The sequence below is a fragment of the Convolutriloba macropyga genome, chromosome 8 (assembly GCF_964194025.1).
Source record: "Convolutriloba macropyga chromosome 8, txConMacr16.3, whole genome shotgun sequence".
NCBI classification, from domain to species: Eukaryota; Metazoa; Xenacoelomorpha; order Acoela; family Convolutidae; genus Convolutriloba; species Convolutriloba macropyga.
Genome location: NC_134475.1, coordinates 4,568,100 through 4,595,765, shown reverse-complemented (window position 1 = coordinate 4,595,765; position 27,666 = coordinate 4,568,100). Strand labels below are relative to the sequence as shown.

Sequence of the window (27,666 nt, the reverse complement as noted above, 5' to 3'; positions counted from 1 at the left end):
GTAACGTGCTATATAACAACGCATATAGTGTATTGGGGGCATATAAAAACACTGAGGGGGGGGGGGGGGGAGGTGGGCGGGCGAAACAGAATAGATCCGAAAAGAAAAGCTTAGAATTGCTACAAATTTAGAACTTGTGAACAAACAAAAGATGAAGTTATCATTAACGAACCTCATAATCATCCACCAACGGTCAACCTATGAAAAATGCACAGCACCTTTTCTCGTAAACTTTGCTGAGCTCGTTATAATTTGTTTCTCATCTTCTATTATAAGGTACATTTCATCATTTTTCGCAATTCTGAAACCATGTTAATTCCTAATGATTAAAGAATATTAGCAGTTCTTGCTATATTGCATGTTGTTGACCATAGATAACTCACTTGGAAATATTCATTTGTCTGGCAATTTTTTGTGAATGGTTCTTCAATAATCTGTTCTTCTTCTGCTTCTTTAGAAAATGCAACAATACTAATACTAGAAGCCGGGAAAAGAACCTACGAAATGAGCAGAATATACATAGGAGTTACCTACCTGTGAATGTGGGAGTGAGAATATTCCTGACTTTTCTCCACTCGTCCCCTCTCAAACCCAGCAACAGTTTCCTGGACACTTTCACATCCTGGAATGCATCCTGGCCACTCCTGTTGACGAAGATGTCAAACTTCTTGATCATCACTTCCGAAATGATCTCTGGGTCGTGGATCATCAGAACCGGTAGAGTACCGTTGTACAGTCTGCGAAGAAACAATTGACCTTTTCCATTTGCCCCCCCCCCCCCCCAGCTTAGAGGGTGCATAATATTTGCACCCCCCCTCACCCCGACGAACGCCCCATATTTTTACACAATGATTTGCTATGTAATGACATGTGCTCTATACATGGGTGGGGGTGCATATCGTAACGGGGGTGGGGGGCAAACGGAGAAGTTCCACATCAAAAATTGGTCACAAAGGGTTTTGGTTTATGTAATCTAATAGATTATACAGATTATACAGGGAGGCAGAAATCCATTTATGTGAACAGCGGTAAATGATGCGAGCAACTATGAAGGCCACCCAGGATGACGTCATAGATCCAAGACAGTTATTGGCCAGACCGACATGGGTTGCAAACAGGGATACCGATGCGACCCCAATTATCAGTCTGAGCAAATATCACATTCGGGTCTGTTCGGTTCAGGCTTTAACCTAATTTCGGTCTGGGCAATGCCCATATTTAAAAGTCTATTCGGTCTGGCTCACCTCCGTTCCGCGCCTCAGTCGGCTGGACCAAAAACAATCTTCTAAAACGGATCAAATTCTGTATATAACGTCGGTTTTTTTAATGGAAGAAAGTATAAAAAGTGCTTCATGTCATCATGTTAACAGGAGCATAATTAGGACAGTATGTGTTGAATTATTTTATTATATTTTCTGCTCTTCGCTTCAGTTGTTTGAACTGCTCAGGCATAACACCTCTATCTATTGAAAACTTATTGTTCGGACTGTCACCAAAAAAAAGCTGGAAAAGAATGAAAGCACAAAAAAATTATTAAACAGATGAACAAAGAAGGCAAACAAAGGAGTCGCAGAAACCTTATTATCGTTGTCAACCGAACGGAGACAAAATAGTCACAACATTGAGTCTTTATATTGAGTTGACAAAAAACTTTTTTTCGTTGGCAAGCAATTATAAAAAAAGCAATAATAACATAACGCCATCTAGTTTAAAAAGCAATAATAATATAAAGTTCAAAATTATTGAAAACATTGAAAATTGCGGCGCACAAAAACAAAATTTCTCTGAAAAACTTCAAGGTTTCCAGTTCGTTTGGTTTAGTCTTAGCTTAATTACCTTTAGAAGTTTGTAGATTTCCAACTTTAAAATTTTCATCCGATCCTTTATGTTAAATTTTTGGGGATCTCCATTTCAAGAACATTGAAACAAATTGAAACACTCTAAACCAAAAAACATTTTTCTATCAATAAAGCTTTTTCAAATATGTCAGTTATGCTTAAACAAAAAAGAGCTTTTTTATGATAAATACCATGGCAAGTTGACTGACTCAATGAATTGGAATACACAGCCAAATTTATTCGGAAAAGTGCCTCTAAATTGCAAAACAAAATTTCTTATTAATGAATTTCCAATAAGCACAAAATTCAACTTATTAGAAGTTTTTTTCAATGATAAAATTTTCCCTTCGTCTTCTGAGCTTTCGTATCAATTTTTCAAAACGCAGGTCAAACGTTTGAAAACACTTTTGCTTTATTCAAACGTTTCCACGCTCTTTTTAAATGTCCACCAAATCGTTTACGAGTCGATTTTTATAATTGAGATATTTGAACAAATACAAGGATTGGGGACCAAAAACTGTTTTTTAAAAAACACTTCAGCTAAAAAACAGGGTCACCGTATTAGTAGAGCAGCTAGAAACAACAATTTGAGAATTTTTAAACCTTTCACATCAATGATATTTTTTTCTCCAAGGGTGACAATAAATCCCAGCTCAAGACTAAGCCTCTCGCCAGAGGAGTTTGAAGCGTACAAAAGTTTGGTTTTAGCTTCTCAGAATTTTTTTTTATGTGATTTTCAACTATTTTTGCACAAAATAACCAAAAAATGACCAGTTTTACTATAGGGTCTGCATAGCTATGGAATTTTACCTTCCAGCCGTTAAAAATTAATTATCCCAACTTCTGAGGTTGAAAAATCAAGCTACAAATTAAAAATTTTTGCTTTTGTTTCATGTTTTTTCAAACCAAATAAACATTTTTCCAAGTTGGTCTACGTAACCGTGAAAATTGTTAAGCTCGGCATTCAAATATCCATTATCGCAGTTCGCAGAGTGAAACTAGCAGACACTTCAAGTTTAAATTTTTGCAGAAAAATTAAATTTCGTTTCTCAAATGTTAATCAGTCACTCTAATGAGTTTTAGAAATTTTCGCTACAAATTAGAAATTTTTGCTTTTGTTTCATATTTTTTCAAACCAAATAAACATTTTTCCAAGTTGGTCTACGTAACCGTGAAAACTGTTATGCTCGGCATTCAAATATCCATTATCACAGTTCGCGGGGTGAAACTAGCAGACACTTCAAGTTTAAATTTTTGCAGAAAATTTAAATTTCGTTTCTCAAATGTTAATCAGTCACTCTAATGAGTTTTAGAAAGGCTTACTGCTTGATAGTAATCAACTTTTTAATTATGGTTCATCACTATCGACATGAGTTTTCCATATTTAAGTTAGAATAAGTTAAGATTTCATTACAAAAAGTTTCAGTGACTAGTTTTGATGCATTCACCTATGCTTGCTGCTCAGCTAAGAGTTTAATTCAATATAGTGAAATAGATTGTTGAACGAAAAATAATTGTTTCATTTGGTTTTCATTGGGTGTAAAAACTCGCGTGTTTCTCTTTCAACTATCAGTTAATACAATCAGAGAAGTTTCCTGTGTTGAATGAAGGATTAACTTTGCCCCTAGTGCTCCACTTTTTGCTCAAAAGCGTTTATACGAATGCTCATTTTCGATTAAAAACTTCTGCCAACCGGAAGTTCACAAGACAAGCAATCGAGCCAATTTCTAGTGATTATAAAAGACATAATAAGTATTTGCAAGACAAACTTTCTCTATCCCAGTCGAGACTAGATGGCTATCTTGCAAGATCTTGCGGTTTAGTTGAAATAGTTTATTTAACTATAGTTTATTTGACCTTCGCTCTTTCCTCTATATTATGAAATGTTTGCTGGTTTTCATATGACTAAATTAATAAGTTTGATTTTTCATAATCTCTCACCCGTAATATCCTTTATGACCATATTTAGCCGCTAGCATTTTATCAACATCGTGGAAACTCTTCCGCGTCATGAAAACATTTGCCGTTCCAAAAAACGGCACTGGTTTTGGTCCGTCTACTCCCTGTCTCTTCCACACCCCGTATGTGACGTCATAATATACTTTGAAACAGACACAGGCACCCACTAACCCCCCACACACCCATCCCCACCTGGGTATGGTGTTGAGATGGCCCGAAAGTGGGGCGATATAGGATCGGAACAGCTCCAAATATTTTTCAACAGCATCCGGTATAACAATTTGTTTCCATAACTCTTCCATTGACTTGCTTAATTCGATTGATTCGTTAATAGATTATTACGCACAGAATTAAGTTAAATTAATTTTTATCATCTCATCTCAGATATCAATGCTACTAAATTCAATTGGCTAGCTGTAGAACGAAAACAGTGTTATTAAAGTTTGTGAACAAACGCAGATAAGACTTAGAACCAGTTCCAGTTTGGGTCTTTGTTCACTATTTCGAGATCAGCGGAGGGTAACTAAATTGAGTGTGATATGTTGATAAATATTTGCCAAATTCTTGCAGCATTAAATTGCAAATAACTGCATTCTTGAAATGAGTGAGAGAATGAAGACATTAGTTTTCTAAAGTGATTTAGCTGTCACTACTTTTTTAAAATAAGAAATGTTCCTTATACCCCTGTTTCAAATTGCGTGTTGTTATATAGCACGCTACTATATAAAAATCTGGTACGTGCGCCTGGGGGGGGGGGGGGGGTGAAGTTATATACCCATTAAGAATTGGAGGCGAAAAAGAAAAAAAGAATAGATCCCTGAAGTTGAGCTAAGCAATACAAAACAAGGCCAAAAATTTGCAAAAAACGTCTACAGGGTGGGGGGGGGGGGTAAATTTATATATATATATATATATATATATATATATATATATATATATATATATATATATATATATCTAGACGTTTAAGACGTCCATTTAAAATAATTTTTTTGATCACGCACGTCTAACGCATTAATAAGGGACATTTTTAATTACTATATTTTTTTAAACTGTCGCTGCATTACAAGTGTAAAAAATTAATACTAGTGTTATGAAGCTAGTACTAGTTTTTCTGAAAAAGTTGTCATTAAAAAATCAAGCTTCAGATTCATCTAATTTTAAATTTCCAATTATTTTAAAATTTATTTTTGTAAAAAAAAACATCCAAGTTTGTGGAAATCACCCTTATCAGAACTCGTTAATTGTTTCTCTTAACCAATAAGGCGCAAAATTTTCTTTGGAAAATTGCAAAACAAATTGAAATAATTCTCGTTTACAAAGAATCTGTCTGTTTTTAATGACGAAACAGCTTTCATCTGTATGCTTTCAAAAACCGCATGGTGTAAAGCAAGCAATATTGAGAGCCAAGACGTGTTTGAAAACTTGAAGGAACACATCAGTTTTTTTATTGTGCACAAGTTAATCAAATTCTTGCGACTGTTTTGGCCTATAGAAACAAAATCCCGATTTTGTCTCTTTCAGATTATACTCATTTCCTAAACTTCTGACGGTAAATCCTGACGGCTGCTATCAATTTTGATAAATTTAACATCAGATATGTTCACTCAGAAGGAGTTCTGCTGCAGTTTTGGTGAAGTAAGTCAACAGCTCCTCAGGTCAGTAATCTAATTAATATATCTCATTGGATTAGGAGGGGCTCCATTGTATTAGAGCTTAAGATACAATCAATTATTTGTTCATTGTATTTTTTTCTTATTCTTGTGAGTTCTTGAGTCTAAAATTCAGCTGCTGACTTATTGATTTTAGAGCGAGCAAAAAGGCTATGTTGTCTTGACCTATTAAAAATTGGTCAAATGGTGACAATGAAAAATTGCTTCAGCCTACGAAATTTTATACAGCCCGAATAGTTCCAAACAGACAGACCATTTCACGATTCCAAACTTGTTATGTGAGAAACAATTCCGAAAAAATTGACTGAAACAAGTGAGGAATTCATCAGAAAAGAAGTCAAACTGCAACACTTCGACGAAACAGAAAAAAAACTCACGAGACTATGGTCAACTATATTTTTACTATATTGCAAATATACCGAATAAACAATTTACTGCACAATAGCATGTGCTGTTTCGCTCCAGTTTCGGTTTCTGTAAGATCAAAATCATCAATCCAAAATCAATACAGAAAAGAGATGAACAACCGGTTGCCATAACAAACTCTTTCTATTCCAGTCTTACAAAACAGCGAGGTCAATACTAGATTCAGATTTTACTTCCCAGTTAATAAAAATAGAACTTCGACAGGACATTTTCGTAGCTCAATTTTCAAGACATAATTGCTAAGAAAAACAACATGCTTAAGATTTACTACTATGAGTCCTCAATTGAATGGTATTACACAATTATAAAATTACACAGGTATACTGTTTGCGAGAAATAAATTTGGCACAGGAAATTCAGATTTGAAAAACATAAATGTTTCTAAATTATTCATATGATTGATTAAAAAAATACACCAATAATTTAATAAATGACATCACGCAGCTAAATTCGGTATCTGAGTGCTAGATATCATCAATAGAAAAACTAGGACGACAAGGAAACAAACATGGCTGGCAGATTGCCAGAAAATAGCCGCAACAGGTTCGTAGCAACAAAAAAAACAGTAAAAAAGACAAACCAAAAAAATTAGTCTTTTCATTGAAGGCTAAGATGTTAAACTTTGATTAGGAATCTGTATAAGTTACTGCTGCCTCTATTAGCTGCTCTCAAATAACCTTCATTTACTGACTCACACCCATTTGACCTTATCTCTTTGAATTAAAGTAAATAAAAATCAATTTCAAACTCAGGAAGTCATTTTCGAGAGTGAGGTAAGTAACGTGTGACCAAAAATCTAATCACGCGAATGAACAAAAAAACTCGCTTCGCTAAGAGCGAAAAATGGCGTCACGCACGCACTTCAGTTGAAATTGCATGAACGACTAAACAAAAAGCAGATTTGAAGTGGTTGTCACGTAATGTGGTCGTAACAAAAATCTTGAAGAAAAAAAAACATAGCAGGACAAGTCCTGACGTACAATTCAAAGAATTTTCATTGACTAAACAGGAAAATTAGACCTAGAATGGTTTATGAGTGAATTCAGAAAACCATTTTTAAAAAAATGAGATCAAAAAAATAAGAAAAAACAGAAAATCAATATCAAAATGCCGCATGTGAACAGAAAAACCCCCAGCGAGAAATGAAAATTTAATTCAAATAAAAAACTAGGCCTAGAATGAGCTGTGAATGGATTGGGAAAACCATTTAGAAAAAAATCCAATCCAAAAAATCGAAAAAACAGTAAAAATCAGAGTGAAATTGCCGCATGTGAACAAAAAAAACTACCGAGAAACCGAATTTTTGTTCAAACACCGTTTTCTCACTCTACTTTAAAATTAGAGCGAAAAAAATTCACGCCGCAAAACCGCTCGCTTTTTCGCTCCATTTCCTGTTTCGGCGTGACCAAAATCACTACTCCAATTTGACTTCAAAAATCATGAAAATGTGTGAACAGATCTTAAAAAAAAGACAGCGCCCCAATACAATTCAAATTCTTTGAATTGTAAAAAAACATAGCAGGACAAGTGCTGACGTAAAATTCAAAGAATTTTCATTGACTAAACAAAAAACTAGACCTAGAACGGACTATGATTGAATTGGGTTAGGGTCTTGAAAAAGCAGCGCCTCTGAAATGTATAAAACCACAATGAAACCATTAATACTCGCGCTAGTTTTCCGGCTATTAAAAACCAATTTTGGCGAAGGTGTTAGTTTACTTTGAGAATTAAGTGTTAGGGATTCTAAGCAGGCGCTAAAACTGTGGATAATGGACTGATACTGGATTCGAACTAGCACTTCGTAATTGCCAGCGTAATGTGCTAATCATTGCACCAACTGATCATTACATGGCCAATGTGCAAACAATCAGTGCAGATACTTGATTTTGTCCGCTTTTTTCACGACCCATATTTAGATCCCTAGGCGTGTGTTGAAACTACTGCAACTACGCTAAATTAGTTCAAACGTCCTTCAAAAATGGTTACATGTGCCCGCGCTATGAAGTGAAAGCCTGTCACAATCTTTCGTCACTCGTTTCAACTGCATGAGTTACCAGTTTCCACACTATATGTAACTAATTTCCACGTCACCCATTCCCACTGTTACAGTATCTAATTACCGAAATGAATGATCTCCTGATTGGAGATTATTTTCAGAAATTTCCTTCTCAATGCAATTGGTGGATTACGAAGACACGAACAATTGAGCCTTTCAGTTTGGTCTCAATAATTACTAATAAATTTCGGGAATAAAATTTTATGCTAATTACTTTCTCAAAATGGTGGATATTTATCCGTGAATAATCGTGAGAAAATGTCGGCCCTCTCCTCCATGTACGTAATTTATTTCCACGCTTTACTAAATTCCAGCCTTGAAAACATCCGAATTGTGGGGACACGTTTTGGCGACTCGATTCTACAAAATGCCAAGTTTATTGAAATTTGCCTTTTCGTACATTGGCTGCGTACAATACTTATATACAATTTACATTAGGTTGTTCGATCTGAATCGCTTAACAGTAAGTTTAAACCCAGTTCAAGCTCAGGTGCTTAAAATAATTGACAATCCAAATCAAGCAAGATCACGCAAAGTCTCAAAGGCAAAACAAGTAGGTCGAAAATCAAAATCAGTCCGGCATATTTTGCATAAAAAGACACGTATTACTACAATTTTCCGCCCCAATTCGTTCAAGATTAATTTATAAAAGGAGCGATGATTAAATTAGATCAAACACTAGGAAACTATTATTTGAGTTCGTTAAGTAATTAAATTGCAATTGATCATTTGCAAACTTGGGAATCAACAAAATTTTACACACTGTTAATCATATATGGCGTTGTGAAATATCGACCTCTTTTGTAGACAGAAAAATAGCACAGTAAAATCATCAGTGTCAGAATAACAATCACAGTTGCAGATTGGATCTCAGTTTTATAACTTTTGTAGGTTTTATTCAATAACCAGTTATACTTGGCGATTGCACACGGTGTTAAAATTTTGTTTTCAGGGTCCGCTGCAATTTCCAACTCCTCGCATTTCGAAAAGAGGAAAAATTGAAGCGATTCGTGATCTGATAACTCATTTGGAGGTATGTGTAGGTGTGACTTCTTAAGTTCGGGTACAATATGGTAGCCCATCTGTGCGATGTAGGCTAGGTTGTAGAAAGCCTGTGGGTCATTCATTTCGGCTGCCCAGATATAATGCTCCAGGGCCTGAAATGTTGACAAGGGTATAACTATATTTTCAGGGGCATTTTCGTTATTGACACCACAGTGAGTTTTATCATTAGAAGCAATTAAACAGAATCCATTGTAAATCAGAACTTATTTCATTATGTATAAAAATGCACGTGCAAATTAGACGTAACAAATAAAAATGCACCTGCTAAGCTAAGGATTAAAAATTGATTTTATTTTGATGATTAATGCTTCAAGGGGTAAAACATAGCCGATAGATTGCCGGAAAATACCCGCCGCTGACCCGTTTGACGCACATCGGGATTGAAACAGAAGAAAAAAAGAAGAGATCAAAATTTTAAAAAAATCCTAAGATTCAAAAAGTGTTCTAATGCGGAATGGAGTTTCAGTTAGATTCTAAAACTATACTTAATTCAGCTTCTAAATTGAAAGCAAATAAGCTGAATACTGATGTCAGATAGCAATTGCTCTAAAAAATTATAACCTAATGCACTATGACTTAATGACCGGGCTTTATCCCGTTTCTTATGACGTTGCTCTTCTGACTCTTACCGAATTCCCTGCATTGCGTAATTCAACGCGAGAAAGATTTTAAAATCCATTCAGATGAAACAGCGAGTTAGGTAGTTCAGAAGTCAAGCGTGAAAATTGTAACGTATGTAAAACGAAAAACGTGATAAAAAGATAAGGTGAAATAAAAAAAGGAGAGCACCTAAATAATAGCCGCAGCGAGGCTGACGTCGGCTATTAAAAATGTACACGTTTCGTGATTAGAAGTTAATAACTCCCAAGATACCCGACGACGTCAAAATTTGTAACTTTTAAGTTTTCTTGCTGCAGTTATTCATGCAAACATATGTAATCCGATTTCACATTTCACTCGTGTGAACTATACTTCCGTCTTCTCGCTGCTAACATCATTATTCCTCTTAAAGTCGCGAACATAAAAGTAGTACACAAGTGTGATTAAGAACACATGTATACACAAAGGCTGTGACCCTTAATTACATTCGAGTGCAAATTTCCACCAACGTGTCAAAATAAAGACTTTGAAATCAATCTAATCGGCTGAGAAATTAGCCTCCACAAAGCATAGTCTAATGTTTTGAAAGAAAAAATGCATTCATTTGGCCACGCCTCAGCGGCACGTGGGACTTGATAAGAAGCTATCACAGCCAACAGAGAAATTAGTACTCACACAGATTACACCTTGATTTCTAAGAATATTTGAAGTAATTTGCACATCGTATCTTAATACATGGCAATTATGGTGAGTGAACTATGCAGCTCTGGTCCAATCAGAAACAAGAACTGTATTTTTCTTATTTTTGACTGGCTGGTCTGAAAAGTCTTTATGGTTGACACGTCTGTCATTTTCACTGGCGCTATACTCAATAAGTATTTTTCTCTGCCTCAACTAGGACACTTTGGCCATGAGAAAGACAACTTCTGTAAAACTTGTTCAACTTGACTGAAATAGCCGGGCGATCGATTTTTTAATGAAACGAGAGCTTTCATTTGCACTCGTTGATGAAACATACACTTAGAGTACTAGAACTCTAAGAGCACCGAACAGACGCTTAACGCTCTAAGGGTTTTCACCAGTTTACTCCCGTTTTTCAGGACGAAAAGTAAAAAAATACCAGACAAAGAATCGTCGAGCAAAAAGTCGGGTAAAAAGGCCACAGGACTAATATAATTGGTACAAACATCGTTTGAGAGTAATTAATAACACTAGATGATTAATTCAACTGTTTAAGGATCAATTAAGCTTCCGGGGGTAAATAAACCCGACTTGGTGCAGAAAACATAGTTTGAACTCAAAAATTGCATAGAAAAGGCCCAGAGGATCCAAATAACATTGCCAAAACATTCATTTGAGCGAAATTAAAAGCTGAGAACAAAAAATGATTCAACAGCTTGATGAGATTGGATTCAACAAACCTTGTCAATATCGGAGGGCTGTTCTGCACTGCACCCAAAGAAGTAGAAATCACCGACTCGATTGACAGCGTAAGAGTGGGGAGTGAAACTATTGAGGGATTTATTGTAGTAGTGGTAGGCACAGTGAGCTCCAATGTAGCTGTTGGCTATCTCAGATGCATCTTCATTCTCACATAAGTAGGCCATGTTGAATGAAGCAACTTCAACTCCAGTCTCGGCAGCCATCATGTAGAACATGAGAGCTTCTGAGAACTTGTCCTAGGGCACAGCAACAATTATAGTATAGTTAGTGTTTCCTTTCCCAGGAGGATTTTATCATTGCACATCTACAATTGATATTAATGCAACTTTAGTATGGTATATACTATTTGTAATGGATAATCGCACCTCTCATACGGCTATACAAAACCATAATCAGTGTATACGACTATACGAAACCATAATCAGAGTGAAAACACGTCCAAGAGGAAAAAAACATACCCGGCACATTTTCGAAAAGAGCCTCCATTGAAACCCATAACCCCGATTAGGATTGAAAGAACGAAAAAAAGAAATTGATTGTTGTACAAAAAATCTTTTAAGTGCAATCTTTAATCTTTAAAGTCCTGTTTCTTAACAAGAGGATACATGGGCTAGTATGATGACCAAAAAGCATTAGAAACGATAACTAAGACTTGTCGGGTATCTAAAATTCGGGTTTAACATTTCTACTTTTTATTCTGTTTCTCGATAATGAGTCTGTTGATACCAGATTGTTTTGCTGGGCAACCACTGTTTAAAAGAACTTTAAGCAAAATGAGAGGAGAGTGAAACAAGCCAGGAGAAGTCGGAAAGATTTCACGCAAAATGAAACATAGCTGGCAGATTGGCAGAAAATAGCCGCAATAGATTCGTAGATCGGCAGTCTAAAAAAACAGTAAAAAAGACAGACCAAGAAATTCGTCTTTTCATTGAAGGCTGATCTGTTATATTTTGATTAAAAATCTGTATAAGTTATTGCTGCCTCTATTAGCTGATCTGAAATAACCTTCATTTAGAGTGACACACACCCATTTGACCTTATCTCTTTGAATTAAAATAAATAAAACTCAATTTCAAATTGAGGAAGTCATTTTTGAGAGTGAGGTAAGTCAAGTGTGACCAAAAATTTAATCACGCGCATGAACAAAAAAACTCGCTCCACTAAGAGCGAAAAATGACGTCACACATGCAATTCAGTTGAAATTGCATGAACGAATGAACAAAAAGTGGTTGTGACGTCATATGGTCGTAACAAAAATCATGACGACGAAATAAAAAACATAGCAGGACAAGTACTGACGTACAATTCAAAGAATTTTCATTGACTAAACAGAAAACTAGACCTAGAACGGACTATGAATGGATTGGGAAAACCATTTAGAAAAAAATCCGATCCAAAAAATCGAAAAAACTGTAAAAATCAAAGCGAAATTGCCGCATGTGAACATAAAACCACTAGCGAGAAAGCGAATTTTTGTTCAAACACCGTTTTCTCACTCTGTTTTATATTTAGAGCGAAAAGCTTTCACACCGTAAAACCACTGGCTTTTTCGCTCCACTTCCTGTTTCGGCGTGACCAAAATCACTACTCCAATTTGACTTCAAAAATCATGAAAATGTGTGAACAGATCATAAAAAAAGACAGCGCCCCAATACAATTCAAATTCTTTGAATTACAAAAAACCAAGAGAAGGCCAATAATAGCCCCAGCTATCGCTGTGTGGCTATTAACAAGGTTTAAGAAGGTAAAACGAAACAAATTTTGTCCGAGGAATTAAAAAACATAGCAGGCCAAGTCCTGAAATACAATACCAAGAGGTGAATGAAACAAAAAACTACTGTACCCTACCAGCTATTATTTTGAATACTTGAGCTCAGAAAATTTGAAAATGACAAAACATACCGAAAACCTCAAAGAACAAAAGAAAATCATCGCAAAGTTGTCTAACTCTTCATACTTATAATTTAAAAACCAAAAATGTCCTGCTAATAATTGTATAGCATTTAACTTGCATGCGAGCACAGATCTTGCTGCACGTAAGAGGCAAACAGAAGCAAGAACGACAAAAAATTTTAGTTTGAAATTAAAAAAAACAACATAATTTTGTTCAAGTTCTTGACGCTACTGACCACAAAACGGAAAATTATGCCAGTCAAATATACAAATTATTACATTACAAAAAACTTTTAAAAAATTTCATGAACCCTACCGATAAGATAACGTAAATAAAAAGTTTGTGAAAATTTTGAAAATGTAAAATTTATTGAAAAGTATCCGTAAATTATGAAACTAATATCTTAAAAAGCATTTCACTGGCACTAAAACTATCTAATAATCAATCGTTGAGCTCATAAAAAATTCAATGGCTCCAGAGATCAAAGATCTTTAAAAAAGAGAAAAAGTTTCAAAGAACTTGATAACGGTTGCAATTTTAGAGACGTCGCCGAAAATTGAAACATTCATATGTTGAAAACAATTTTTTTAGTCTCTAGAAACTATTTGTCTCATAAACCAACCTTAAGCTCATAAAAACTAAAAGATGACCCTAAAAGATAACAAAAGTAAAAACCACAAAGATTTTAATAAAAATTGAGAAGAACCGCAAATTTCATTGAAATGCCGCTAAAGTTTTTGATATTTTCAGATCCAACCCATTGTTTCTAGAAATCATCTAGTAATCAAACTCGAGGCCTTAAATTGATTCATTGACCCCTACGGAATAAAAAACTCAAATGACAAAATAATTTTGACAAAACTTGGAAAAATCAACATCATTTTCGGTGTTTCAGTTTGCTTTACCAAATTATATAAACATTACCAAATGCATAACTAAAACAGACATGAAAAAGATTTATGGCTTGCAATAGACCTTTGTGGTCTTTGAAAAACGTTATTTAAATACCCATCTAACAAGAAAACTAAAAATGACGAAATCATAAGAAATTGAACCATTTTGGACTCAGAAAGTAAAGAAAAAATTGACCATTTCACATTGAATGTAGGCTCTCCCAGCAGATTCAAGACTCTGTACAATTGAAAGACTGCTGACGCCAGCTTGGGGCCTCTAATGAAACTCAATGCCAACTAGGCTCTACTTGTTTATCCCGTTTTGAAAAGTCAAGGTCATGAAAAAATGTGTTAAAATATCTTACAAAAAAGACAGAGCACCAATACAATCCAAATTTTTGGGATTGTAAAAACATAACATCACAAAATCTGAACAAATCGAAAATGTTTTATTGAATAAACAAAACTAGATCTTGAATGGACCTTGAAGATATTGAAAACACCATTTAGAAAAATATCCGATAGAAAAATCCAAAAAAAATATTAAAATCAATATCAAATTGCCACATGTCAGAAAATCAAAATCGGGAGAGCACAGTTTTAGAACACCGTTTACTCTCTCTACTTTGAAAATGCAATAGAAAAATTTCCCTCCAAAAACCACTCGAATTTTACCTCCACTTCTTGTTTCGGCGTGATCAAAATAAAATCATCACTTCAAGTTGATTTCAAAAATCATAAATGTGTGAACATATCTTAAAAAAGACAGCGCACCGATATAAATCAATTTCTCTATTTGAACAGTAAAAAATGCACCCCCGTATAGCAGCCGGCTCAGAAGAAGAGGAAAGCTATGGTAACTAAGACACCTGCAACTTTTTTTTACTGCGAACAAAAGTTTTGCTTTCAAAGATCTGTGTGAATAGCTTTCGCGGTTTTTGCGTATGAGGAAACTAACGTTTTTGGAGGGGTCTAAAGTTCAATGAATTGCCTTCACAGCGCTGACTTAGCCTCCTCAGCAATTTTGGTGAATCACATTCTTAGACTAGCAATGGTCAGAGAACAGAACTGCTCAGCGAATTAATGGCCTTGGGCTTTACATGTTTATCCCGTTTCTCAAGACGAAAAATCACAAAAATTTATCGGTCACATGAACAATCGGTAGCACCCAGAATAGCCTCAAAAGAAACAAAAACCAAAAATAGCCGGCACATTGCCGGAATAGCTGCGAAAGAATAGGATTGCGTGCCATATAATAAAGATAGAAACAGAGACAGATCTAACTTGAAAAAAAAATCCACGCCTCTCAAAATGCTAGGTAATAAACATTCAGCGATAAATTAATAAAGCGTGTTATCATTCATTTCGAAGAAGCCTTTTATTAGGGACATTTACAGCACATATAAGTTCCTTTGACCTTAAACTAATTCAAATTAAACTTAAGTTTTAAAGTGCAAAAGTCATTTTATTGAGTGAGGTAAGTCACGTATGATCAAAATCTAATCACGCAAATGATCTTAAAACCTTTGAGAAAGAATGAGAAATGACGTCACGCGCGCAAACGCCGTTTGTGAGAGGAAGAAGCCATTCAGAAAATTTGACTTTTTCGCTTTTACTGTGTGAACAAATTTAAAACAAAAAAGAGCGTCAGACGACGAAACAAAAAACCATGAGCACCGCAATATAGCTCCGCTCAGCTTACAGCTATAATTAACGTCGGAAAAAATGCTCTCGAATGACAGGTAGCGCAATTTAATGCAGGGGCTGTAGCTTAGATAAAACTATGGGTGCAAAAACATCCGCCGAAGGTAGGATTCGAAGCACTTCCTCTTCTGTTCGATTCCGTCACCATGACAGAGGCATTAACCACTCAGCTATCAGGTCCTTGTCATCGACTTTCTAACAATTGGTTTTGTTTGAACAACAAACTTCATTTTGGAGTGAGAGCAACTGAAATCACTCATAATCAAAAAGAAGTGCGTGAAAAAGTCACTTGAGAAGTCAAAGATTATTCTAGAAGGAAAGCGCAAAATGGTCAAGCTAAAATTTGCATAAAAAAGATACACATGTTTACAATAATTGCTTCTCATTCGACAGGACTAATAAAATTATTGCTATTTTTAAATTCACGAATTGGAATTACTTTGAGAAACGACTTGAGCCCCTGCTGAAGCAGTCGACCAACAGCCGAGAGACGTTCTGCATTATTCCTCGCCCACGCAGCTGCTGAAGTAGCATTCTGCAACATAATGCCATCTCCGTAAATCTGTCCGGCTGATAAAGAAAGGGCAGAATCTGGCTGTCCTTTCATTGCTGCGTCTATGAAGTAGAGATAGGAAGCAGTGTTGTTCTTCGGTGATCCGTGGACGAAGCCGTTCTCGTACATATAGCCAAGATTATGCATTGCGTCGGGGTTGCCTAAAATATGACAAATAAACAGCACAAATCTATTCCGAGTTATTTTGTGTGTATTTTTTTCTCCTTGTTTGTAATAAACTTGAACTTTTGTTTGCGTAATTAATTTAGCTGCGTCACGGTCCTTCATATTGAATAAAAAGCAAAGTTCTTACACTGACTCTAACTGTTAGTATCATTACCAAAATTTCAGGAAATTCAGAGTTCTGGTTTTCACAAACTATGAACACAATTTGCTGATTAAAACCGTTTGTATCAACTAGATAATTCATAAGTTATGTGGATAGCTAGTAGGTATTTGAAGCGAGGTTAAAATGACAATTTGCAGAGTTTCTAAAAAGATATCTAAGGTGTCACGTCACTTGCTCTGGTTTGTCAATTCATGTGTCCATCCATTTCTTGTTTTTGATGACGCTATACTCATTGTGAGAAATGAGAAGCTGTCTAAACGAAGAAACCGGTCCAGGAGTAAGTTTAAATGATTTTTGGCATGATGCTTACAAGAACTACATGAACTTCCGATTATTTTCGAATAGGATCCCAGTTCGAGAGCAATTAAAAATGACGTACCACGATCAGCGGCCATTTTGAGGTACTTGTATGCAAACTTATAGTCACGTTTGACTAAGTAGTGCCATCCCAGTGCAGAGATTGCGCCCTGGTGACCTTGATCAGCCGCCCTCTTCAGGTACGACACACCATCGTCCTCATTCTTCTTCACTCCACCCTGTCCACGCAACATCACAATGCCTAATATAATTACAGAGCGTCAAACGAAATGCTCGCGATTCACTGGGCGGCTGTAAATGATGAATTGTATTGTATTTATTGTTGACCACAAAGGGCTTTGCAACGCGGCTGTTATCGCCATCGATAAGTTATCAAACTCCGAGGCCACATCAAATTATTGAATAATTTCGAGAGGGCGATAACAAATGCGTTGCAATGTTTTAAATCAACTCTCGTTACATTTAAAAAAATGCGTAACATCCCCACAGATCAGTTAATTAGATTATGATTCTGCCACCACTCTTCAGCGACACAATTCAGCAACAGTGGCGAGAAAGGAGCCACTAAAAAGATAACCATCTAACCATCTAACGACGAAAGAATTGCTCTCGAACGACTAGTGGGAGCTCAAATCTATTCCAGCCTGCTTCAGTCAGCGGGGGGGGGGGGGGGGGGGGAACTAAATTCACTAAGCGGAGCTTCAAATGACGATAAAGTTTCTTATAAATCACTATGTCTACCAATTAAATTTTAAGTAAAAATTTACACCTATTTCCGCGCGTTTTGGATTTGACTTTTAGAAGAGAACTGCAGTGACTTGAGTTCAGCAGTTGACTTTTGCGAAAGAAAACAAAAAACGTTCAACAAAGGCCTTGATAAAGCTTTAATTTAATCTGTATATTAAAAATATGTTAACACGAGTTGACAATGGAACTGAACTTATACAATATGCTGACGGTACTGTTTTTTCAACCTTTTTAACTTGATTATTTCAACTTCATTGCCATAAGCAAGGCCAAATTAGAAAAAACTGCCAACAAACTAATTGAATATTTTCAACACCAACTAACAGTAAATACCTCAAAAACAGAATTCATGAAATTTGGTAAGAGCAAAAGGAAAGACTTCAATGAACAGATAATTATAAATTCAAGTCTAATAGACGAGAAACTCGAAGTAAAATATTTAGGGGTTCACGTAGACAACAATATAACTTTTCCAGGGCAAGTTAAATAAATCCTACGAAAAATGGCCCAAGGAATAAAAACAATTTACGCTATTAGAAAATCTATCGCACAAAAAACCTTTGAGACTCGTCTTAAATCTAATAGTTTCCTTGGAAAACCAGCTAAACTGGGCATTAAGCGCAAAATATTATAGACAAAAATTTGAATCTGTTCAAGATATTAAACGCAGTCGGAACCTACTCACCGTTAAATTCCTTTTGCAAACAAAAGATTAATTTTTTTGGAATACTAAAAAGTTACGACCCGCTTTTACTCCAGGAACTGGATGTCCATTAGTCACTTGGAATCTTCATGAGTCTAAAGGACAAAAAATTGTTCTGGAACGTGAAAAATTTTTCAAGCGAAATGCAGAACTCATTTGTGAGATTGGCAATACTAGATTGGAATGAACTACCCAGTGAAAATCAAACAAAACAAAAAAGTTCCCCAGGCTGCTTGAAATTTTCTTCTGCTCAGTTTTTAACCCTTGTTTGTGGAAAGTTACTTGTTCAACAAGGCGTGACATTAAATTTGGAAATATGAACCAGACCCACTGAAGTTGGGTTGACGTATAAAAACGTATATACTTAATGCGTTTTTTTCATTTAATATGCCACGAAAATTGAATTCACTCAGATTTTCTGTTGTAATGTTAAAGTAATTAGTAATTTGTAAAATTTACACTGCCGGACTAACCTCAGTTTTAAACTCCTTGACATGGTTCGGTATTCAGTGTTCATTTTTATGAGAGAAGTTTAGCTCGCAGAGAACGAAAAAGTCAATGGCGTAGAAGCCACTCGGAAAGCCAAAACAGCCAAGCAAAAATTTTGCATAAAAAAGGACCAACACGTTTACAATAATTGCTTCAAACTCCGTTCGAGAGCAATTAACAATCCCAAAGCAGAATTCTACAGCTGTTTCGGATTTTGGTAGTGCTCATCGGGCGTCTTAAGATACTTCATCAAAAACTTATGTGAGCTTGATGTTCTCTTTAGAAGTGTTGGTTCAATAATTCGAATCATTTTTAATCTGACTTTTGTAGAAAACTGCTGCCAATTTGAGGGCGCAGTAGACCTCAGCCGCCTGATGAAGTACCCCAACACATGCCTTCAAGATTAGATTTTGACTACAAGTTAGGTCGAGATGCGACTAGCCTAGATCAAATTGTCCAGTAGAGTCTCCTGTTTGTGCCAGCTGTCTGTAGTACTGCACAGCTGCCCCTGTGTCTCTGTCAACCCCTTTAGACCCCCAGAACAACATCTGACTCAACTCCTGTCTTGCACTCTCTATACCCTGCACAGACACACGCAAATTAAACCATGTAGTAATTTAAAGCCTTGCAACTTTTTAATGCAATAGATATTGAGCAGTTATTCATTATACACCCTTGCCTTTAAGTGAATTGCCGATCACTCAAATTACTACTACAGTTTGTTTAGGTTTCTGGAGATAAAAATCTTACGGACTTTGTTTAATGACCCGAAGAATTCGGGTTTCTTTCTGAATCTGAAAACTGGAACAGGTAAACAGGAACAGTAAACTGGAACAGGCTCTTTCTAAACGGAAAAAAAGATGATATTTGAAGTCCTTTATAATGGTATGGACAGCCCCATCTCGTTACAGGCGATATAAACCATTATCAATACAAAATCAAACAACAATTTGTTCAGTCTTGGCTACATAAAAACTTTGTCCGTCAAAAAACTAAACGGGCAATTGGAGCTTCCTTCCACTTTGCCATTCATTCAGGTATGTGCAACTTAATACTTTGGGATGCAGCCAAATTATATTTTAGGACAAAGCAAGGAGGCTCTGCAATGTACGTTTGCTCATACTGTACAGACCTCGCTCATCCACATTTTTGACATAATTGTCTACCAAATGAGGAAAAGAGATAGAAAGTTTCAAAACAACAAAAACACTAATGATGGCCAAAACTTTTCATCCATTTTTAAAAAAATAATAGCAATAAAATCAAAATGCCACCAGATAAAACGAAGAAATGAAGAAATTAAATTGTACGTCACTAAAAAGCAGATCGGACCTGCCTTAATGACACTAAGTAGCAAGTAGAAAAAAGAGAGGGGAAAAGGTAAAATTCCTCAAGGTTTTCAAAGCCAAATAAAATAAAATGTCATAACAACCATACGCTTTCAGTGTAACTCCAATGGGACCTGTCAGTAGTTGCACTAAGTCATAAGACTACATAAAGACAAACAGGCAAAACTCAAAAATTCAGTAACCATTTACGAAAAGACAGCGTTGAAGAATATAAGGCAAAAAGCCGTTATCCGAAAAGGTTTTAAAAAATCTCAAGTGCACGCCACATTGGAAAAAAACGCGATTAGTTTTTAAAGTGACTATATGAAAAGAAAACAAAGAATAAATAACATCCAGTTTCAAAAACATCACTTTTTAAAATAAAAACAATCAGCCAAGGTAATAAATTTCAGTTTGCTTCATACGAAAGTTAATGGGACCTCTCATTTTTCAGATCGGGTCATAACTTTACAAACATAGCTGGCAGATTGCCAGCAAATAGCCGCAATAGCTTCGTAGATCTGCAGTCTCAAAAAAACAGTAAAAAAGGCAGACCAAAAAAATTCGTCTGTTTCATTGAAGGCTGATATGTTATAATTTGAGTAAAAATCGGTACAAATTTTAGCTGCCTCTATTAGCTGCTCTCAAATAACCTTCATTGAGAGTGACACACACCCATTTGACCTTATCTCTTTTAATTAAAGTAAAACATAGCTGGCAGATTGCCAGAAAATAGCCGCAATAGATTCGTAGATCGGCAGTCTAAAAAAACAGTAAAAAAGACAGACCAAAAAAATTCGTCTTTTCATTGAAGGCTGATCTGTTATATTTTGATTAAAAATCTGTATAAGTTATTGCTGCCTCTATTAGCTGATCTCAAATAACCTTCATTTAGAGTAACACACACCCATTTGACCTTATCTCTTTGAATTAAAGTAAATAAAAGTCAATTTCAAAGTGAGGAAGTCATTTTTGAGAGTGAGGTAAGTCAAGTGTGACCAAAAATTTAATCACGCGCATGAACAAAAAAACTCGCTCCACTAAGAGCGAAAAATGACGTCACACATGCAATTCAGTTGAAATTGCATGAACGAATGAACAAAAAGTGGCTGTGACGTCATATGGTCGTAACAAAAATCATGACGACGAAATAAAAAAAACCAAGAGAAGGCCAATAATAGCCCCAGCTATCGCTGTGCGGCTATTAATAAAAGTCAATTTCAAAGTGAGGAGGTCATTTTTGAGAGTGAGGTAAGTCAAGTGTGACCAAAAATTTAATCACGCGAATGAACAAAGAAACTCGCTCCACAAAGAGCGAAAAATGACGTCACGCACGCACTTCAGTTCAATTTGCATGAACGAATGATCATAAAGCAGATTTGAAGTGGCTGTGACGTCATATGGTCGTAACAAAAATCGCAACGACGAAATAAAAATGAAGCAAAATTTTATATTATTGAAAACGTTTAATATCGTTAAAAAAATCAAAAATAATTAAGATGGTCAAAAACATGATAGACTAAAAAAGCTGACAAGGTTATCAATAGCCCTCAAATAACTCATGATTCTAATCTGAAAAAGATCGCGAAAGCAAACGGCAGATAATAATCTTAGAAACTAAGTTAAATCTTTTAAAATAGCTCAAATTTAAGAATCAGAAAACACCTATAATTACACTTCTAATCACTGCAATTAAGACAAAAAACAACACACACCTGTTCCTTGTTGTACAAATGCTAGATAACATGATTGCATACTAAATCAAAAAACCAATTTGATCATAGAAAAAACATAAGCAGCAGAAGAATATTCAAAGGCAAAAAATCGTTTTAATTAATACCAAGGCCGGAAAAAGGCTGCAGTAAATAGTCATAAAAAGAGATTTTGGAAAAAGCTTGCTATCAAACTCTCAGTACTTCCTCAAGTGGAATGGAATCAATTGCAAACCAAAGAAATGACTAAAATCTAAGAAAAAGCTGAAATCATTAATTTTTTACAATGAACAAATCAATATACCGAAACAAAATATAGGTGCCACGAAAAAAGTAGAATGATACTAACTATGATGTGAAGAATATGGGCACAATGCAAGGAACACCGTAAAAAAACATTTTTAATTTTTGAAAATTAAAAATCAATTTAAAAAATTCAAGAAAAACGAATACATTTCATTGTTCAGCATTCAAGACATAGAAAAGATAACTAGTCATCCAATACAAAGATCTATGCTCCTGAGGAGAACAAAAAATAGGAAACAGCAAAATTCATAAATAAGAAACATTGAAACATTTTGCAAAAAAATGGTCAAAGAACTTTTAAGTTAAGACTGCATTTATGAAAAAGTTTTAATTTTTTTTTCAATACTTAACGCCAAAAAATGATTGAACTTTTATTGAAACAAAATTGAAGTCCCTCAAGTTGCACAAAAAACTAATTCTAGCAATTACAACCAAGACATAAAAAAAACTGACGAAAATCGGAAAAAAACTAAATCGGATTAGCATATGTACAATTTTATGAAACAAAATTACATCGAGGTGGAAAGAGGCGTTGAGTATAGGAATTATCAAAGAGAAGTTGCCATAATAACTGATTTTTGACAAAAAGACGGTTAAAAGATCCAAAAATGAAGAAATTAATAGAAAAAAAAGCCAAAAATTAACTAAAAAAAAATCAAGAATTGTGCCAATTTCAATTTGAAACGCATTTTCAGGCTCTGCAAAACACTGTGGCATCAATTTCCGAGGTTGACCTTTCAAGGTAGAATCGAATAAAATTTATTTCTATAAGAAACCAAATTAAAAGCAAAAAAACTGGGCCAATTAGACGAAAAAACGGCCAAAAACGAATATCTATATATGCAATTCAGTCAAAAACTACTTTTCAAAGTCAAAATGTCATTAAACGCAGCGCATGATCAAAAAACTTCTCTCGCTTAGCAAAAATCTGTTCACCAAGACAGCTTTTCTTACTTTCGCTTTCAGATCAAAATGCCGCATGAACAAATCTACTTCCTGTAAAAAAAAACAGAGAGTAATTTCCAGTAAAAAAAACTGTTCTGGAAACTAAAGTTTTTCTAGCAAAATGCAGAACTCATTTGAGGAATTAGCAATACTAGGATCGCCAAAAAATGATTGAATTTTTATTTCATTGTTCAGCATTCAAGACATAGAAAAGATAACTAGTCATCCGATACAAAGATCTATGCTCCTGAGGATAACAAAAAATAGGAAACAGAAAAACTCATAAATAAGAAACATTGAAACATTTTGCAAAAAAAATGGTCAAAGAACTTTTATGTTAAGACTGCATTTATGAAAAAGTTTTAAATGTTTTTTCAAAATTTAACGCCAAAAATGCTTGAATTTTTATTGAAACGAAATTAAAGTTCCGCAAGTTGCAAAAAAAACTATTTCTAGCAATTACAACCAAAATAAAAAAAAACTGACGAAAATCGGAAAAAAACTAAATCGGATTAGCATATGTACAATTTTATGAAACAAAATTACATCGAGGTGGAAAGAGGCGTTGAGTATAGGAATTATCAAAGAGAAGTTGCCATAATAACTGATTTTTGACAAAAAGACGGTTAAAAGATCCAAAAATGAAGAAATTAATAGAAAAAAAAAGCCAAAAATTAACTAAAAAAAAATCAAGAATTGTGCCAATTTCAATTTGAAACGCATTTTCAGGCTCTGCAAAACACTGTGGCATCAATTTCCGAGGTTGACCTTTCAAGGTAGAATCGAATAAAATTTATTTCTATAAGAAACCAAATTAAAAGCAAAAAAACTGGGCCAATTAGACGAAAAAACGGCCAAAAACGAATATCTATATATGCAATTCAGTCAAAAACTACTTTTCAAAGTCAAAATGTCATTAAACGCAGCGCATGATCAAAAAACTTCTCTCGCTTAGCAAAAATCTGTTCACCAAGACAGCTTTTCTTACTTTCGCTTTCAGATCAAAATGCCGCATGAACAAATCTACTTCCTGTAAAAAAAACAGAGAGTAATTTCCAGTAAAAAAACTGTTCTGGAAACTAAAGTTTTTCTAGCAAAATGCAGAACTCATTTGAGGAATTAGCAATACTAGGATCGCCAAAAAATGATTGAATTTTTATTTCATTGTTCAGCATTCAAGACATAGAAAAGATAACTAGTCATCCGATACAAAGATCTATGCTCCTGAGGATAACAAAAAATAGGAAACAGAAAAACTCATAAATAAGAAACATTGAAACATTTTGCAAAAAAAATGGTCAAAGAACTTTTATGTTAAGACTGCATTTATGAAAAAGTTTTAAATGTTTTTTCAAAATTTAACGCCAAAAATGCTTGAATTTTTATTGAAACGAAATTAAAGTTCCGCAAGTTGCAAAAAAAACTATTTCTAGCAATTACAACCAAAATAAAAAAAAAACTGACGAAAATCGGAAAAAAACTAAATCGGATTAGCATATGTACAATTTTATGAAACAAAATTACATCGAGGTGGAAAGAGGCGTTGAGTATAGGAATTATCAAAGAGAAGTTGCCATAATAACTGATTTTTGACAAAAAGACGGTTAAAAGATCCAAAAATGAAGAAATTAATAAAAAAGCCGAAAATTAACTAAAAAAATCAAGAATTGTGCCAATTTCAATTTGAAACGCATTTTCAGGCTCTGCAAAGCACTGTGGCATCAATTTCCGAGGTTGACCTTTCAAGGTAGAATCGAATAAAATTTATTTCTACAAGAAACCAAATTAAAAGCAAAAAAACTGGGCCACTTAGACGAAAAACCGGCCAAAAACGATTATCTATATATGCAATTCAGTCAAAAACTACTTTTCAAAGTCAAAAAGTCATTACACGCAGCGCATGATCAAAAAACTTCTCTCGCTTAGCAAAAATCTGTTCACCAAGACAGCTTTTCTCACTTTCGCTTTCAGATCAAAATGCCGCATGAACAAATCTACTTCCTGTAAAAAAACCGAGAGTAATTTCCTGTAAAAAAACAGTTCTGGAAACTAAAGTTTTTCTAGCAAAATGCAGAACTCATTTGAGGGATTGGCAATACTAGGATCGCCAAAAAATGATTGAAATTTTATTTCATTGTTCAGCATTCAAGACATAGAAAAGATAGCTAGTCATCCGATACAAAGATCTATGCTCCTGAGGATAACAAAAAATAGGAAACAGCAAAACTCATAAATAAGAAACATTGAAACATTTTGCAAAAAAATGGTCAAAGAACTTTTATGTTAAGACTGCATTTATGAAAAAGTTTTAAATGTTTTTTCAAAATTTAACGCCAAAAAATGATTGAATTTTTATTGAAACGAAATTAAAGTCCCGCAAGTTGCAAAAAAAACTATTTCTAGCAATTACAACCAAAATAAAAAAAACTGACGAAAATCGGAAAAAAACTAAATCGGATTAGCATATGTACAATTTTATGAAACAAAATTACATCGAGGCGGAAAGAGGCGTTGAGTATAGGAATTATCAAAGAGAAGTTGCCATAATAACTGATTTTTGACAAAAAGACGGTTAAAAGATCCAAAAATAAAGAAATTAATAGAAAAAAAGCCAAAAATTGACTGAAAAAATCAAGAATTGTGCCAATTTTCAACTTGAAACGCATTTTCAGACTCTGCAAAACACTGTGGCATCAATTTCCGAGGTTGACCTTTCAAGGTAGAATCGAATAAAATTTATTTCTACAAGAAACCAAATTAAAAGCAAAAAAACTGGGCCACTTAGACGAAAAACCGGCCAAAAACGATTATCTATATATGCAATTCAGTCAAAAACTACTTTTCAAAGTCAAAAAGTCATTACACGCAGCGCATGATCAAAAAACTTCTCTCGCTTAGCAAAAATCTGTTCACCAAGACAGCTTTTCTCACTTTCGCTTTCAGATCAAAATGCCGCATGAACAAATCTACTTCCTGTAAAAAAAACCGAGAGTAATTTCCTGTAAAAAAACTGTTCTGGAAACTAAAGTTTTTCTAGCAAAATGCAGAACTCATTTGAGGGATTGGCAATACTAGGATCGCCAAAAAATGATTGAAATTTTATTTCATTGTTCAGCATTCAAGACATAGAAAAGATAGCTAGTCATCCGATACAAAGATCTATGCTCCTGAGGATAACAAAAAATAGGAAACAGCAAAACTCATAAATAAGAAACATTGAAACATTTAGCAAAAAAATGGTCAAAGAACTTTTATGTTAAGACTGCATTTATGAAAAAGTTTTAAATGTTTTTTCAAAATTTAACGCCAAAAAATGATTGAATTTTTATTGAAACGAAATTAAAGTCCCGCAAGTTGCAAAAAAAACTATTTCTAGCAATTACAACCAAAATAAAAAAAACTGACGAAAATCGGAAAAAAACTAAATCGGATTAGCATATGTACAATTTTATGAAACAAAATTACATCGAGGCGGAAAGAGGCGTTGAGTATAGGAATTATCAAAGAGAAGTTGCCATAATAACTGATTTTTGACAAAAAGACGGTTAAAAGATCCAAAAATAAAGAAATTAATAGAAAAAAAGCCAAAAATTGACTGAAAAAATCAAGAATTGTGCCAATTTTCAACTTGAAACGCATTTTCAGACTCTGCAAAACACTGTGGCATCAATTTCCGAGGTTGACATTTCAATATAGTATCGAATAAAATTTGCGCCAAAAGTCAAAGGTTGACAGACACGTTGAACCTTGATAGCTCCTCGAGCCAAACTTTCCTATTCGTTCTTTTGCGTATAAACTAACCAGGCACACTAATTTATTCTCAAATTTGCGGGTTCATACCACACCTTTCTAATGTCTTACAAAACAATGACCAATGACCCCTACAGTTTCAAACAGCCGAAAACTATCATCCAAAAAAGTTGTCTCTCTCAAGTTCGACATAGAAGCAGGAAAATACCAGATGATACTAATATCATATAGAAAAGTCGAAGAAAACCAAATAACGTCGAGCAAATTGCTCTCAAACGACTGGCGCAAGTGCCTGCGTGCGTGTTTCGGTGAATCGCATACTTAAGAGTCTAGTAAAGCGAAAGGCTCTAAGAGAACTTAACGCCCTCCGAATGTTGCCGGTATCCCATTTGTGAGCAAGAAAAGTTAAAAGCGTCAAGGCGAAAAATGGCAATAAAAGGAGCCCAGCACTAATATAATCGCTATAAAATTCGTCTGAGAGCAATTATACATTTAAAAAAAATGCATAAAATAATAGACACGCTAAAATTGCCCCATTAAATTGTTTCCATTCTTTACAGGTATGTTTATGCGGGGTATTGTACTAACTTGGCTGGCCTGCATTTTCAGCCATTGGAAGTAGTGGCTCTCCTTTCCCAAGTACATCTCAAGTGTCTTCTTGTCAGTGAGTCTCACAATCTCAGTAGTGACGTCACTCTCCTTGTGCTCCTCTCTGTCGTCGTGGAACATCCACGCGGCATCCACATAGTACCTGTCACACTAAGTTATTAAAAAGCTTGAACTGTTTCCACCCCAACTATTTCCACAGGACTAAATTGTCCAAAATGTTTATCCAAACACTTAGGGTTTAGTTATGCGCAAGCTTTTAAATGGGTTAGTTACATCCAAGCTCTACGAAATGTTGAGGCAATCGAA

General features: G+C 34.8%; 2 protein-coding genes across 2 annotated transcripts in view; both read right to left on the bottom strand.

The window, feature by feature from the left end:
* The window catches only part of LOC142344401 (cytochrome P450 3A6-like), a 39,614-nt gene extending 35,315 nt beyond the window's left edge, over window positions 1–4,299 (bottom strand). The window contains exons 1-2 of the mRNA XM_075396013.1: window positions 3,780–4,299; window positions 535–737 (exon numbers count right to left, since the gene is read on the bottom strand). Coding sequence (XP_075252128.1) covers window positions 535–737; window positions 3,780–4,099 — 523 coding nt within the window. The 5' untranslated portion in view covers window positions 4,100–4,299. The remainder of the gene's footprint in view (window positions 1–534; window positions 738–3,779) is intronic.
* Window positions 4,300–8,506: 4,207 nt separating this feature from the next.
* The window catches only part of LOC142344399 (protein sel-1 homolog 3-like), a 43,764-nt gene continuing 24,604 nt past the window's right edge, over window positions 8,507–27,666 (bottom strand). Inside the window, exons 5-10 of the mRNA XM_075396011.1 lie at window positions 27,340–27,502; window positions 19,153–19,291; window positions 16,833–17,012; window positions 15,991–16,265; window positions 11,039–11,296; window positions 8,507–9,109 (exon numbers count right to left, since the gene is read on the bottom strand). Of these exons, the coding sequence (XP_075252126.1) occupies window positions 8,708–9,109; window positions 11,039–11,296; window positions 15,991–16,265; window positions 16,833–17,012; window positions 19,153–19,291; window positions 27,340–27,502 (1,417 nt within the window). The 3' untranslated portion in view covers window positions 8,507–8,707. The remainder of the gene's footprint in view (window positions 9,110–11,038; window positions 11,297–15,990; window positions 16,266–16,832; window positions 17,013–19,152; window positions 19,292–27,339; window positions 27,503–27,666) is intronic.